This window comes from Microtus pennsylvanicus, chromosome 11 (assembly GCF_037038515.1).
Source record: "Microtus pennsylvanicus isolate mMicPen1 chromosome 11, mMicPen1.hap1, whole genome shotgun sequence".
Classification (NCBI taxonomy): domain Eukaryota; kingdom Metazoa; phylum Chordata; class Mammalia; order Rodentia; family Cricetidae; genus Microtus; species Microtus pennsylvanicus.
In genome coordinates this window covers 63,410,900-63,427,125 of record NC_134589.1, presented here as the reverse complement: position 1 = coordinate 63,427,125, position 16,226 = coordinate 63,410,900, and the positions used below count along the sequence as shown (strand labels likewise).

Below are 16,226 nucleotides of genomic sequence, written 5' to 3'. Positions count from 1 at the left end.
TTGAAATGAGCAGTTGGCTCATTCAATTTTCTGTCATTATCATTTTTCTATTGGGTGAATGCGTATGTTTATGTACTGTGGGTGTATCTGGTGATGTGGAGGTCAGAAGAGGGTGTTGGATCCCCTGGAATTGCATTATTACTATTTCTGAGACAAGGTCTTGCTTCAGAGCCCAGGCAATTCCTCCTGCTTCTGGTTTTTCCCAGCAGTGACAGAGGTTACTGCAGTGTGCAGGGTTGCTCCCAACAAGCGCTGGTTTCAGCAAATCACAAAGGTGAGTTTGTAGTTACCAACTACTCTTTATTCAAGAGGAGGGAGCTAACCTTTCCCCTTCTGTAGATGAAATTGCTTGGAATTATCCCGTCCTTTATGTAGTCAAACCCACTCACATTTGTCAGGACTCTTGCCTTTAAAACCAATGCATCTTCCTAGAGTTCACAAAATGGTACAGTACTTCCTTTTCTTGGGGCTTAGCATTTTTTAGACCCCAAAGCCAAACACACACAATTATCTCAAAATGCACATCCCATGGAATTCCAGCTGGGACTATTTCTTGATGCCCACAGATGAAGCCTTCACAGTGGACCTCAAGAGAGACAGGAAGAAGGTATGCTCTGCCCACCCAACCTGAGCACGTCGGCTTTTCCCATTCTAGACCAGCGATGGTGGAGGCATCAGCCTCTGACCCATCCTGCTGTGTGGTAACGAGCAGCAGGCCCAGGGCTGGTGAATAAATAGTACTTGGGGTTCCAGGGTGTAAAGTGAAGTCTAATGATCTGGGAGGCACAGGTAAAATGAGGAAATAGGTGCTGTTCTCCAGGCTGCGTTTTAGTCAATTCTCAAAAAGGGTTTTATGACCCCAAAGGTTAAAGAACCACTAACAGTTTTGTTTTTCCTGAGCTGTCTGACCACCATCAGTCATGTCACAAAATCTGTAATTAGCTCTGTTGTCAGAAAGCTAATGTTCAAGTCAACACGATGGGCAAGGCCAATTCTTTTAGTTTTTGAGAAGTGGGAAAGCCCTAACCCAACACTGCTGTGTGTCGAATGCGCCTCCCACAGAATGCTACGCTTCCGAAGGTAAAGATTTATACAGGCAGCTGCATCTGGGATAGACAGACTTTGAGTGAGTACAAAGGTTTCTCTTTGGGGAAACCACGTAAGGCTGGAGACGATAGTCTTGGTGAGGGCTGGTTCTGAGCAACCCTGCCGGCTCTCCGCTCCATTACAGGAAACCACTTGGGAGGCACCAGGCGGGTTCCATTGTAAGTGGATCCAAGCTTCACCCTCAGATGTCAGGTGACCACAGCATCTTTCCATTGAAAGTCAGGGTGAAGGCCAGGTGAGCTGTGACTGAGAAGAAAGCTGTCACATATGTGTGACACGGTTTTATGGCCTCTGGAAGTTCATGTGCAGGGTCTGGTAGTATCTTCCGTAAGCTCTAGTGTGGCCATATTTCTGAAGGAGCTCCTTGGCCTGTTGCTGCATCTCAGGGTTCACGGCACCAGGACACTGGGACCCGATGTGAAGCAAGACAAGGCAGCATTCCAGCACATCTGGGAAGGGCCAGGCCTAAAACAACAAGACAAGGCAGTGTCTGCAGGGGCGTGCAATGGCAATTCTGTGGAGAAATGCATGAACCTAATATGTCTGTTGGCATGTCTTCATGGGTGAGTCCTCTAGTGTCCCCAAATCAACAGCTCCACACACTGCTCCTCCATGAGTGCTGGGCACGTGCTACTTGATTGTACTGACTTGATTGTTTTACATCTCAACCATACATAACTCTTGCTTAGTTTTCCCCAAGACTGAGCTGTAAGCCTACTGTGTGCTTAGTACTGCTACTTTCACAAATCACTTCAGCTATGACTTCAGCTATGCAGAGACAACTGCACCCTAAGATTTTTCTTTTGTCTTTTTTTTTAAAGATTTATTTATTAATTATGTATACAGTGCTGTCTGTCTGTATGCTTGCTGGCCAGAAGAGGACACCAGATGTCATTACAGATGACTGTGAGCCACCATGTGGTTGCTGGGAATTGAACTCAGGACCTCTGGAAGAGCAGTCAGTGCTCTTAACCTCTGAGCCATCTCTCCAGCCCCCCTCTTTTATCTTTTAAAGACAGCCTTTCTCTGTATACCTCTGGCTGTCCTGGAACTTGTTCTTTAGACTAATCAGCCCTAAAACTTAGAGATCTGCCTGCCTTTTGCCTCCCCGGTGCTGGGATTAAAGGCACGCACCAGCACACCCAACTCTTTGTTTGTTTTTCGAGACAGGGCTTCTCTGTGTAGCCTTAGCTGCCCTGGAACTCGCTCTACAGAGCAGGCTGGCCTCGAATTCAGAGACCTCCCCACCCCCACCTCTGCCTCTCAATCTGGGATTAAAGATGTGCGCTGCCACCACCACCACGTGGCGCACATCTTACTTTTGTAGCCTAAATTTTTTTTTTTGGTTTTTCAAGACAGGGTTTCTCTGTGGTTTTGGAGCCTGTCCTGGAACTAGCTCTTGTAGACCAGGCTGGCCTCGAACTCACAGAGATCCGCCTGCCTCTGAGTGCTGGGATTAAAGGCGTGCGCCACCACCGCCTGGCTTGTATCCTAAAATTTTAAGAACATACAATAATGGTAGATGTAGCTGACCTTCAGGGTTCGTCCTGAAGTATCTTCAACACCCTTACCTTTATACTCTCTGGAAACTCAGCTATTTTCTTATTCGCCTCTGTGAGCCTTCTGGTTAATTCAGGGAGAGAGACTGGTGCATTGCTTTCTTCTCTGCTAGCAAGAGAACAATAAACAAGTCATATATGGTCACTTAACTTCTACCCCAAATTTTTTTTTTTTTTTTTTTTTTGGTTTTTCGAGACAGGGTTTCTCTGTGGCTTTGGAGCCTGTCCTGGAACTAGCTCTGTAGACCAGGCTGGTCTTGAACTCACAGAGATCCGCCTGCCTCTGCCTCCCGAGTGCTGGGATTAAAGGCGTGTGTCACCATCGCCCGGCTCCCAAATGTTTTAAGAAAAAAATTCTTTTGTTTATTGTATATCCATGTGTGATCATGGTTGTACTTGCATGCCAGTGTGTGTATGTGTAGGTTTGGAGATTGGTTCCCAGGTTTCAAGAATGAAACTCAGGTCATCAGGCTTGGTGGCAAATGCCTTTACCACCGAGCAACCTGCTGACCCCCAGGTTTTTACTGTGGTAATAGTCTAAAAACATACTTCCATTCCTCATGCTGTGCAACTGTCACTACTATCCAGGATCAGAGATTCTGTTGAGACAGCGTCTCACTGTGTGACCCTCGCTGACCTGGAACTTGATTTGTAAACAAGGCTGGCTTCATGAGTTCTGGAAATAAAGGCATTCACTACCACACCTGCTCAGGCCTAGAGCTCTTATGAGACTGGAATCTCTGCTTGCTGGCAGCTCACACTTTCTGTCTTACAGAATCATTATGTCATCTACCTTATAGTAAACGTAGTACATGCCACATTCTCCTTTCTTTTTTCTTTTCTTTTGAGACACTGTGTTGTGGGAGAGTGACACCCCCCCCCCCACATCAACTTTTTCTCTGTAGCTTTGGAGCCTGTCCTAGAACTAGCTCTTGTAGACCAGGCTGGCCTTGAACTCAGAGATCTGCCCGCTTCAGCCTCCCGAGTGCTGGGATTAAAGGTGTGCACCACCACTGCCGGGCTCCACATTCTAGTAGTATTTCATTGAATGAACACACCATTTCTGCTAATCTGCCCATTTTCCTTGGATACTGGCTGCTTCCCATTTTCAGTGCTATCATGCGTAGTGCTGCAGATGTCTAGACAAACAGCGTGATTTCAATTCTTTAATTATCCCTGCATTTATTTATTTAGACAGATTTTGCTGTGTAACCCAGACTGGCTTTAAACTTGGGGTCCTGAGTGCTGGGATTATAGGCATTCAGAACCATGCCAAGCTGCCCTGCTTTCAATTCTCTTAACACAGGAGTAGAATGGCTGGATCTCACAGTGAATCTCATTTTTTCCTTTTTTTTTTTGGTTTTTCGAGACAGGGTTTCTCTGTGGCTTTGGAGCCTGTCCTGGAACTAGCTCTTGTAGACCAGGCTGGTCTCGAACTCACAGAGATCCGCCTGCCTCTGCCTCCCAAGTGCTGGGATTAAAGGCGTGCGCCACCACCGCCCGGCGTGAATCTCATTTTTTAATTCCCGAGGAACTTGGTGTTCTAACCAAGGACAAAGATTCAAACTGTGCTGCCCCATTTTTGGCAGCAGCCAGAACATACTGGCTATGGAATAGTGTTCACTGTAGATACATTTTATTTTTTTAAAGACAGGACCTCATGTAGAGTGGCCTTGAACCTCAGGATGTAAGAGGACCTCTTGATCCGCCTGGTTCTCTCCCACTAGGGCTGGGATTATAGGCATGCACCAGCATGCCCATATTTTCAGTGTGGGCCAGTCATGGAATCCAGGACTTCCTCCATGTTGAGGACAGATTCTCCTTACTCAGCCACATACCCACTCCTTCACTGTGTCATGATTTGCATGTCTCCAGTGTGACTGGTTATTCGTCACGTCCTCTGTACTTTCTTGAATTCAGTCACTTGTTACGCCTAAGTAACTTCAACTCATACATAGATTGAGAAGGCAACAAAATGGGATGAGAGGCACACCTATCTAGATGTGGTATGCTCTAATACTTGAGACACAGAACACAGAGGCCCTAGAGCAAAGACTGCAGACAAGTGTGAAAGGCTGGGTTCTCCAAGAAGTAGAGAGGCAGCCAGGAATGGTGTTTGAAGGTTCTCACAGGAATCTGTGACCGAAGGTAAGAGCTGATCTGAGGGCTTTACAGTACTTTTTTCCTAAAAGCAAACCTGGCGGGGCTCATCTATAATCTCAGCACTTGGAAGGCCGAGGGAGAAGGACTGCCACAGGGAAAGATCATGTCTCATCCACAAATAAAAGCAAACCTGCACTGCCTGCAGCAGTGACTGGATTTCTAAGTCATAACGGACATTTTTTTTTCTAGACAAGGTTTCTCTGTAGTTTTTGGAGCCTGTCCTAGAACTAGGTCTTATAGACCAGGCTGGCCTTGAACTCACAGAGATCCACCTGCCTCTGCCGGCTGAGTGCTGGGATTAAAGGCGTGCGTCACCACCGCCCGGCCATAACAGACTATTTTCTAATTCTGCTGGAGACAGTCCTATATTTCCTAGGTAGCCCAAATTTTCAGTGACCTTGAACTACCCCTGAGCCTCTGGCTCCCGTTTTAGAGCATTGGGATTACAGGGAGCTGCCCGCCTCTAGTTCTGGACCGCGGGAATTACAGGCAGATAGTTTAAAATTTTTTTAGATTTACTATTTATGTGTATGCATGCATGTCTTTGAGTGGGTATATGCACATGAGTGCACGCACCTATGGAAGTCAGAAGAGGGCGTTGGACCATCTGGAGCTAAGGTTACAGGCAGTTCTAATAAAAGAGCAGGTACCCTAAATTACAATCTGTCTCTGCAGCCCCATAATTTTTTAAAGTTAATATAACCTCTATAGATTTCTGCACTTCCTGCTATCTTCTAGGTTTTGCCTGGGAAATGTAATCGAGATGAAAGGTACTAGAAACATCCACAGAGGCACACACCTGTAATCTCAGTGGAGTGCTGCTGGAGGTGTACTCTAAAGCACTAAGTAGCTTCAGAAGGGCTAGAATTAGCTGTCTCACCTAGGCCTGCTGCTTCCCAGGCCTAGTCAACGGCATCACATGCTTATCTGGACATGGTTATAGGACAACCTGATCTTACCTTGGGCTCTGAGGTCGGGAAGGGGTCTGCTCTGCTTCCTGGCCAGGGTCATCTCTGCTGGGGCCGTTGGCTGTGGCCTTGCAGAGCTGACTCTTCTGGTGCTGGCGGATCATTTCTGCCAGTGTCTCCTGGACTTCAGCAACAGTCCTCTGGGAGGCCTGGAGGTTGGCGTGCCTTTCTGAGAACAGCTTTCTGCAGGCACTAAGTAAACGCTCACTCTCTCCACTGAGCCTGAGACCTGGGCCTGAAGGCGGGCTTGACTGTGGCTGAGCAGCAGCCGCCACAGGCTCCGTGTCTTCGGCACTGGCACTGTCCTCTGGTTCCCTCTGTTCCGCAGGTACTGTGCTTTTCACCCAGATGCTGGACTCAGGGCCAGGCCCACAGAGCGACCACCAGACTTCATACAGTTGGCCATAAATAAAAAAGGCCTCTAAGCTTTTGAAAGCTGCAGTGGTAAGAGATAGGTCACCCAGTTTGTCTCGTAGGTAGTCACAGCCTAAAAGAAAAGGATCTTGGGATATATCATACATTTCTTTATTCGTGAGAAACCTGGTTTCTCACCCTTGTGCTCTATCACCCAGGAAGACAGACCCCAGGGAAAGGGACAGCAGTGGAACTCTTGGTGTTCTATCCTCTGCCCAAAGCCAATGGAACTAGTCATTTCCTTTGCCTTCCTCGGGACAATGCAGTCACTGCCACAGGTGACACCACTCACAACATGACAGAAAAGTACTGTTTCATTGAGAGCTCCAGGGCCACACTAATGTGGGGGTAGGGACATGAACTATATCCATGTTCTGAAAACTGAGATGAATTGTAGGGACTGATCCCACAGTTAAATCCTAGCTTTCCTGATCTTTCCAGCTTGGAAAGATACATTTACGTTTTTGGGGGTTTTCCAAGACAGTGTTTCTGTGTAGCCTTGGCTGTCCTGGAACTAGCTCTGTAGACCAGGCTGGGCTTGAACTCACAGAGGTCCGCCTGCCTCTGCCTCCAGAGTGCTGTGATTAAAGGCATGTGCCACCACTGCCCTGCTGGAAAGTCACATTTCTTGGCCCTTTTGTTTTTCTGGTGGTTTGACGAGGTCTCATGTAGCCTAGGCTGGCCTTAAGTTCACCACATAGCACCCTGAACTGCCGATCTCTCTGACCACCCCACTCTTCCCTCATGTAGGGAGGACAGGGTGCAGGCAACCATGCCAACTCCTATTTCTTTACCTCTCTGAGCTTTAAGGGAGAGAGCAGAGCCAGGTAAAGGCACCGTGCAGACGCTGGTTTGTCTCACTTTGTAAACTATGCAGCTTGGAATCTGTGGTGATTCTCTTGCCACAGCCATATCATCTTTTAATGGTGTTGCTATTCCCAGCACAGTACCATTTGAGGTGGTTATACTGTGTTATAATGGGAGGACCCCAGGCAGAGATGTGTGTGTGTATGTGTGTGTGTATGGGGGGGAGGAGAAGGTCACTTACCACTTGGGAGAAAGGCTGAGTAGATTTCCTGCATGAGGGTGAAGTTTCCTGAGGTGTAGCTCCGAAGAACAGCCTGCAGCAATGCTGGTACAGCCTCCTCCCAGGTGGCAGTCTGTTGGCTCAGTATTGCCAGGGTCAGGTCATGGCAGACATGAAGCAGCAGCTGAAAAGAGGCCAGAATCTCACTCACCTGCTAACACCCTCCTGTGGCAGAGACTTGGCAAGCCTGGTGCCACAGCTAAGCACTACATTGGAAACCATCGCATAGAACAACTACTCTGGAAACCCTTTACCTCCCGCCTATCACCCTCTGTCTGGTGTTTAAGTCATTCTGATCATTGCACTTAATGAATGGCAAAGGAAGCTGGCATGCCCAGGGAGCTGAGGCAGGAGAATCATGAGATCAAAAGATGATTGAATTATACAACATCCCTATCTTTAGACTGCAAACAAAAACAAAGAAAGTTAACTTTCTGGATCTACAAAGCTATAATTAGAAAAACAAAATGGGGGTTATGTTTGATTGGTCGAGTACCTGCTTAGCACACACAAGGCCCTGGGTTTAACCTCAGCATCACATAGACTCAGTGTGGTGACACACACCTGTAACCTTAGCACTGGGAAGGTGGAGGCAGGAGGACCAGAACTTCAGTCATCCTTAGCAACATAAGAATATCAGGGCCTGGGGTTGGAGAGATAGCTCAGAGGTTAAGAGCACTGACTACTCTTCTAGAGGTCCTGAGTTCAATTTCCAGCAACCACATGGTGGCTCACAACCATCTATAGTGAGATCTGGTGCCCTCTTCTGGCCTGTAGGCAAACATGAAGGCAGAACACTATATGCATAATAAATAAATAACTCTTAAATAAAAGTTCAGAGCCAGCTTGGGCTATATGAGACTCCATCTCAAAAAAAAAAATCAACAGAAATAACAGGAATACAGCTGATAGCAATCCATTTTGGCACATGGATGTCAGAGAACAATGTCAGTTGTCTTTCCCAAACACTCTCCATTTTATCTTTTTTTTTTTTTCCCCTTTTTGAGACAGAATTTCACTATGTAGCCCTTACTGTCCTGGAACTTGCTCTATAGATTAGGCCGGCCTCTGGCTCTCGAGTGCTGGGATTAAAGATGTGTGTTATCACCACCTGGCTCCATTTTATCTTTTGAGACACGGTCTCTCACAGAACCTGAAGCTCAGCAATTTGGCTAGATCATCTTGACAGAGAGTCCTTGGGTCTACCTGTTTCTGCCTCCCTAATACTGGGAACACAGGTGTAAACTGCCATGTTAGGGATTAAACACGGGGCCTCACTCAAAAGCAATTTATCTACTTGACTGAATCATCTCTCCAGCCCTTCTGTTATATAGTTTGAAGCACTCTGACAAGTAGTTTATAGCTACCACCAAAATGAAGGCACAGAACACCTTTGTCAAACAAGACCATCTGACAGCACCCTTCTGCCAGCATGTTTCTGGGGCTCAGTGACCTGTGCAGAGGTCTATTCTTCCCTTGGGTGCCATTTGTTTGGAGCTGTTGTGGACTAAATATATCCAAAGATTTGTATGCAGGTCTTTGAGTGGCCTCCTGATTTCATCTCTTGTCACTTGGCAGGCTGGGCCAGAGTATGCTATCGTTGTAAGAGACTGCAAAGCTGCTTTCCATTTTGTATACCACTTGAGGATGTCTACTTACTCAAAAGGATAATATCTTTTCATTTAAAACTTAAAAAAGCAGACAAACTGAGGTCTGTTCCCAAGATGAACGTGTAGTTAAGTATGTCGTCAGCTTGCCCCTCATTGTCAGCATGGGTAACATGGAGGGAGAGAATCTCTGGTGAGCTAGGGGTGAGTGGGTGTGTGTGTGAAACAGCAGTTGAGGAGAGCAAGAGGACTTCAACTTTATTGTATGTAGTATTTTGCCGACATGTATGTCTGTGCATGATGTGTATGCCTGGTGCCCACGAAGGCCAGAAGAGGGTGTTGGATCCCCTGGAACTGGAATTACAAATGGTTGTCAGCTGTGAACGGGTGCTGATAACCCAACCCGAACCCTCTGCCAAGAGTCTTAACTACTGAGCCATCACTCCCACCCCAAACTTTCTTGTAAAATTAAAAAAGTGAGAACCCCAAATGAATACAATGCTCAAGGCTTTCATCTGAGGTGTCTTCCCAAGGCCTGAACTGTGTTGTCTTTTTCAAGATAAAAACTATTTTACAGATTTTTCTGAGGGATGAAGAACACCTGACCTACACAGCTTGTTAAGGCTGGGAAGGCACACCTGTCTGAAGGGAGTGTTACTTGTTGCAGACGGATACTTGACATCCTGCAGCTTCTTCAAGGCAGCCCGGCACCGCTCTGGGGTGTCCACACTGAAGGTGTTGCGCCACACACCAGTCACTCTCCGCACCAGGTCTCCTTCAGAGCCTGCAGCCCACTGGTGATAAACGGAGGAGGGGCTTCTGACCTCTGGAGGCTGCTTTTCCTCCAAGTGCCGGCAAAGAAGCTCAAGGAGGCAGAACACCAGTCTCTGGCCCTGGGATTCAGCAACAAAGAGGTAAGATACATGAAAACACAGATGATGGCACACCCATCTGAGCCCACAGCACCCAGGCTTCACTGGAGCCACGAGACAGAGCAAGGGCGCTGCAGGTCCTTTGTAGTTCAGGAAAGTTTGTAACAGAGGATCCTATCTGGGAGCCACACCTAGGTCCACACTTTAGCCCTAAGCATCAGGCCCCCTCTCGCAGACAGTGCAGTGATGTTGGAATAGGGGAGCTTGGTAGACTCAGGAGCTGGGAAGGCACAGGCCATGTCTAAGTAGGGAATCCACGAACAACAAAAATACCGAGAAAAGCTCTGGAAAATTATTATTTGTTAGATTTCTCATTGCCACAAGATGCCTGGTGCACCCTGAGAAGTCCTCAATTATCTTCCAGCTCTGAGAAAGCTAACCACCTATGTGTCTTCCCTGGGCTCTAAACACTCAGCTGGGCATTGTTTTTAAGCCTTTTTCCTGTGATAGAGAAAGTGAACAGTCCATGTCAGAACTGGCAAGGTGGCTCACACCTGGAATGCCAACTCAGGGAGACTGAGATAGTATAATTTTGAGTTTGAGGCCATCCTGGGCTGTATTTATGGTAAACCTGGACTACAGGCTAGACCTCAGTTCTCATGTGTCAGAAAAACCAGTGGTGGCAGTGGGGTCTGAATACGGCCAAAGCATGTAATATGTGAACACGAACATGTCAGTGAAATCTGCTGTGTGCACAACTCCTAGGGTCTGTTATTCATTAACACTGCTGCTATTACTTGAAGTGCTGAGAGCTACCACTAGGCTACATTCAGCCCTGAGTCATTTCTAGCCACATAGGAACAAAGCTTTCCAGAAACCAGACATGCCTGTTACCCACCATGATCAGAGACCAACCCCCCCCCCCCGGCCCCTTCCCCAGGGAGACAGTGCTAATGTAGGAACTCTGGACACTGCCCAGGTGCTGGCATACTGGCAGTGGTTCAGATGGTTTGCACAAACTTGTAAAGCAATAGAGATCACTGTGAACAGCGGTGCATCTCTTACCCCCAACACAGTCATCAGCAAGCTGTAGTATTTCAGTGAGAGGAGAGCCACCACGGCCTCTGGATACTTCTAGAGTCACTTCCTGAACCAGAAGTTTGTCTACTGGGGGTGTCTGACCCCCTCCCATCCTCAGGCTCCAGAGACTGACCTGCAAGCTTTCATGCAGCCCCAAGGCTTCCTGTGCGCCCACCCAGTTCTTCACTAGAAGCAGCTCTTGGGCACATCTGAGAGCCAGGGAAGCAGCCAGTTCACTTTCTCCTGCAATGGAAGCCAGCTCTGCAGCTGTTCTGAGTGAGGCTGCGTCTCCCTTTCTCGCCAGAACTTTGGCTGCATCGTAGGCGGAAGTGGCTCCTAAGTAGCTGTGGCAAGAATGAAACCCAGTTACCAGCCATGCCGCCCTTCTAACCCTCTGTTGTCCATCCTGGTGGCCCCGCTCTGGCTGTATCTTTGGAGACCGAGGTCAGGATGGCCACGTGCTGTTGGTTTGTACACTGTGCTGACTGACCCAGATGCAAACAGGTATAACCTTCAAGTCTGCCACCGAGACCGACTGACTGCCTGTGCCAATTTGGGTAACTGCAGAACATGCAGCTGGGTTGAATTTTCCTTTCTTTTTACATTTCCAGTCACTGTGCCCACTTCTACACTGAGTTTGTCCATTCTGTTGTGCTTCAGGCAGGTACTAAATGAGCCTCAGCCTCTCTGCTTACCACTTGGCTGCGATTGCGTAGTGGCCATCTTTCTCCAGGATAGACCCCCAGCTGAGGTATAGGTCCTTCAGGACGGGGTCTTCAGGGCGCAGTCGAGCCTTGGCAACTGCGATAGCTTCTCTAGCGGCAAAAGCACATAATTCAGTCAGTCAGCAAGGGTTCCTCCACATGAGGCTACCAATGAAAAACAGTGAGTGCCTGGAGAGGCAGCCAATTGATTAATTTCCCTAGTTCCTTCCATCAGCATTTTAGACCTTTACCATCACAAAATGGCAAGAATGCTTTCTTCCTGACATCATTCCGAACCATGCCAGTCATCTCTGGGGAAATTTGTAAGAGTACACTACAAACTGACTAGCCACCTTTTACTTCTAGCTTTAGAGTGTATGTGTGTATGTGAATGTGTGTGTGTGTAAATGTGTGTGGTGCATGTGTCTGCACCTGTGCCCACGTACACACATCTTCTTTCACTTTTCCCCTTCTTTTAGACTGCTGTGGCTGTGCATGTACAAGGCATGAATGTGGAGGTCAGGAAACCTGCAGGAGTTGGTTCTGTAAGACCTTCTACTGCATGGGTTCTGGGAATCAAACCTCGGTCCATGGGCTGGGCAGCAAGAGGCTTTAACTGCTGAGCTATCGCATTTCTCTTAAGATAGGTTAGGTTGGTTAATGAGCTCCTGGGAATCCTCCGAGTCCCACCTGCTGACGCTGGAGTCACAGGCATAGGCAGCCATGCTTTTCACTGGGTGCTGGGATGTAAACACGGGTCTCCTGTTGCAGGGCAAACACTTGTATCCACTGCCCACCGAGTCATTTCTCTATCCCTAGCTAGGTGCTTTCTTCAAGAAAACTCTCATTTATTAAAAAGCACTGGCAGGCTCAGTGGTGCTCATTTTTAGTGCCAGCACACAGAAGGAAGAAGCAGCTAGATCTCTGGGAATTTGAGGCTAGCCTGGCCTACATAGGGAGTTCTAGAATAGCTGGAGCTAAAGTGAGACTCTGTCTCAAAAAACAAAACTAAGTTATTTAGCTTTGAGTATTTTACGGCTGTTTTCTCAAAAGTGAACCAAGTAAAGCATGCCATTTTATGTTTCCAATGATAAAAGTTTATACTTTCCTGGAGAAAAGTGGACCTGACACTCGGGACTCAGAGCATCCCAAAGCTGAAAACTTTTCCAGTGAAAGTGACCCAAGACTAAAGAGTGACACTTGTGGGGCTCCTAACAAATCATCTCGGTATGTGGTGGGTCTGTGTCACCTGGCAAACATCTGTAGACGGACAGAAATGATCTCAAGAGCAATGCAAAACGGGTGGCAGAGGCAGGCAGACCTCGGAGTTTGAGGCCAGTCTTGTCTGAGAAACGAGTTCCAGAACAGCCAGAGCTGCACAAGGAAACTGTAAACCGAAAGAAAAAGAAAGAGAAAGAGAGATACTAAAAACCTGGGGATTTACTTCCAGGCATAGTCCTTTAAACCAAAGGGCTGTAACACTAGAGGAGGAGGAAGCTGTTCACACAGTAAGGTGGCCAGAGCTCTGCTTGTGGATCCTGTTGGGTCTCTGGCCAAGCTGGAAACTCTGAGAGGCCAAACAAAGAACAAGACTGGAGCTGAATGATGCTCAGAGCTTGCTGTGACTTGCTCACTAAGCAAAGCCTGCAACAGAGGCATCAGAAGGTAGGAGGCCCATACCAGCTCATAGTATAGACTTCTCTAACTCTGCCCTCTGAAATAAGGGGAAGGCGTGCAAGCACCCCAGAAGCAGACAACATGGCCACAGATTTGAGGCTAGCACCATTAGATTTTGTTCCCTGTTTCCAAAAAGATCAAGGTGAGTCACAATGAAACTTAGCATTCTCTAAAGGAAGACAACAAAAGCCACACAAGATAAACAAAAGGACAGCCTCACAATAATACATCATCACATTACTGAAAATCAGTGATAATGAAAGGCTTGAACAGAGAAAACTCCACTGTTCTGCAGTACAGATGAAAATACAGCCGGCGTGGAGTGCACACCTGTAATTTAAGCACCTGGAAAACTAAGGCAGGAGTTTTAAGGCCAGCCTGGGTTACACAAGAAAGAAAATTTGCAGTATAGGATCCTTTTAGGTTCCTATTCCTCAAGATGCTAGAATTACAGGTATATACCACCACATCTGGAAGCAATCTAGAACTCTAAGCTAGGAAAAGATCTCTTAAGATGAAGGTGAAACTGTAGGCTTTCATACACAAAAGAAGTTTTGGGAATTATCACTAGTAGAACATACTATTCAAAAAAAGGGGGAGGTCAGGGGGAATCAATGGCTGAAGAGATGGTTCAGTGATTAAGAGCACTGACTGCTTTTCCAGAGGATCTGGGTTCAATTCTTAGCATCCACACACCTGTAACACCAGCTCCAGGGGACACAACGCCCTCTTCTGGCCTCTTCAAACACAAGGCACACACCCAGTGCACAGACAAAAATGTGAACAAACCGGGTGGTGATGGCGCATGCCTTTAATCCCAGCACTCGGGAGACAGAGGCAGGTGGATCTCTGTGAGTTTGAGGCAGCCTGGTCTATAAGAGCTAGTTCCAGGACAGCCTCCAAAGCTACACAGAAGCTTGAAAAACAAACAACCAAGCAAAAAGAAAGAATGTGAACAAAACATCTACACACATTAAAAGAAATAAATTTAAGAGAATGTAACTAAAGTTAGAACTGGAACCTGACAAAAAATAGTTAATCTAAAATAAAACAGAAAAAGAGATAAACTTGACAAAACAGGAAACAAGCACCAAGGTGTGCAGATTCATGCCAACCATGGCAAATTAATATTAAATATCACCAATTTAAACATCCCCACTTAATGGCACACATGGTGAGACGACAGAGAGAACCAAGGGTCTAGGGAATGCTGTCTAGAATGGTCATTCTCCACTGTGGCTGACATAGTGTTACACTGAAAAGAGACACTAGTCACCCTCAACACAGAACAGTAGACAGGCCCTTCATCTAAACTGAGAACTGTTGGCTGGCTTTTATCAACCTGACACAAACTTAGATAATCTGGGAAGAGAGCATCTTTCTTTTTTTTTTTTTTTTAATTTTTGAGACAGGGTTTCTCCGTAGCTTTTGGTTCTTGTCCTGGAACTAGCTCTTCTAGACCAGGCTGGCCTCGAACTCAGAGATCTGCCTGCCTCTGCCTCCCAAGTGCTGGGATTAAAGGCGTGTGCCACCACCGCCTGGCTGGGAAGAGTCTAAAACTGAGAAAAAGCCTCTCCCCTGTCAATCATTGATCAACCTTACCTTCAGGCCAGTCTATCACACACAGTACCACCCCTGAGCAGCTGGTCCTGCTATATAAGAAAACAAACTGAAGCCGGGTAGTGGCAGCGCATGCCTTTAATCCCAGAATTTAGGAGGTAGAGGCAGACACACCTCTGTGAGTTCGAGGCTAGCCTGGTCTTCAGAGCTAGTTTCAGGAGAGGTAGGGCTATTGTACAGAGAAACCCTGTCTCAAAAAAAACCAAAAAACTAAACAAACTGAGGAAGCCAAGAGGCACGTGGCTTATACTTCAGTTCCTACCTCCTGGTTCTGCCTTGAGTTCTGGCCCTGACTTCCCTCAGCAGTTGAGACTACAGTTGTAAGCTGAAGTAAACCCTTTCTTCCCCAAATTGCTTTCGGCAATGGTGTTTATCACAGCAGTAGAAACCCTAAGACTAGAATATTAGATTTTTTTTTTTTTTCGAGACAGGGTTTCTCTGTGGCTTTGGAGCCTGTCCTGGAACTAGCTCTTGTAGACCAGGCTGGTCTCGAACTCACAGAGATCCGCCTGCCTCTGCCTCCTGAGTGCTGGGATTAAAGGCGTGCGCAGCTACCACCTGGCCTAGATTTTTCTTAAAAGGGGGGGAGGGGCAGTGGTAAGAAATTTCTCATCAGTTAGGAACACTCACTGCTTTCCTGTAGAAGACCCAACTTGGGGTCCCGGCATGCTGGGTAGCTCAGAACCTCCTGTAAGTTCAATTCCAGGGGGATCCACTGTCCCTGGCCCCCGTGAGATCATGTGCACATACCCACACACATATACATAAAGAAAATCTTTAGAGGAGCTCCCTTTATGAGCCACCAAGCCCCCACTGCACACAGACCTGTAGAAATGATTTGACTTGAGAAGTTCCACAGCTTCATACACTTTGTGGATGGACAGCAGGTAAGAGGCAGCCTTGACATACTGATCCTGGAAACACAGCTGCTTGGCAAAGGCTTCCACGGCCCACAGCCACACACTGTAGCCAGCTTAAAGGTGGGAAAAAAGGAGGAGGGTCCATCAAAGGAGGCACACGAGTTAAAAACGCCATTTCATCACTCCAGTAGGCAGAACAATCAGGCACTACTTCAAATGCTATGCAGCCCTTCTGCTTCAACTCCCTCCCCACACCCATATTCTGAAACAGGAATTATTCTTTGATTTGCTCTATCAACACGAAAAGACGGGAGTTTAGGGGACACTTCTGAGTGGGAGCAGACAGTGACAGCAAGGCCATGCATGCCTTCTGCTGAGGGTACTGTCTATCACCACAGCATCAATGGCTCCACCTCACAGCCATAGAGATGTGTCAATCATGATGCCCCATTCGAAGGTATTCATTTCTAAGACAGATTGTTTTTTTAATTCACCGTCCTCCTCCACC

General features: G+C 47.2%; 1 protein-coding gene across 7 annotated transcripts in view; it reads right to left on the bottom strand.

Annotated features, from left to right (window-relative positions):
• Window positions 1-282: 282 nt before the first annotated feature.
• Window positions 283-16,226, bottom strand: part of Gemin5 (gem nuclear organelle associated protein 5) — a 47,654-nt gene continuing 31,710 nt past the window's right edge. For 4 of the 7 annotated variants that reach the window (XM_075992517.1, XM_075992519.1, XM_075992520.1 and 1 more), the window contains exons 21-28: window positions 15,684-15,831; window positions 11,553-11,672; window positions 10,991-11,201; window positions 9,544-9,798; window positions 7,260-7,422; window positions 5,789-6,284; window positions 2,679-2,775; window positions 283-1,572 (exon numbers count right to left, since the gene is read on the bottom strand). In XM_075992517.1, the coding sequence (XP_075848632.1) occupies window positions 1,390-1,572; window positions 2,679-2,775; window positions 5,789-6,284; window positions 7,260-7,422; window positions 9,544-9,798; window positions 10,991-11,201; window positions 11,553-11,672; window positions 15,684-15,831 (1,673 nt within the window). In that variant the 3' untranslated portion in view covers window positions 283-1,389. The remainder of the gene's footprint in view (window positions 1,573-2,678; window positions 2,776-5,788; window positions 6,285-7,259; window positions 7,423-9,543; window positions 9,799-10,990; window positions 11,202-11,552; window positions 11,673-15,683; window positions 15,832-16,226) is intronic. The other 3 variants (XM_075992518.1, XM_075992522.1, XM_075992523.1) reach the window with 1 other exon arrangement.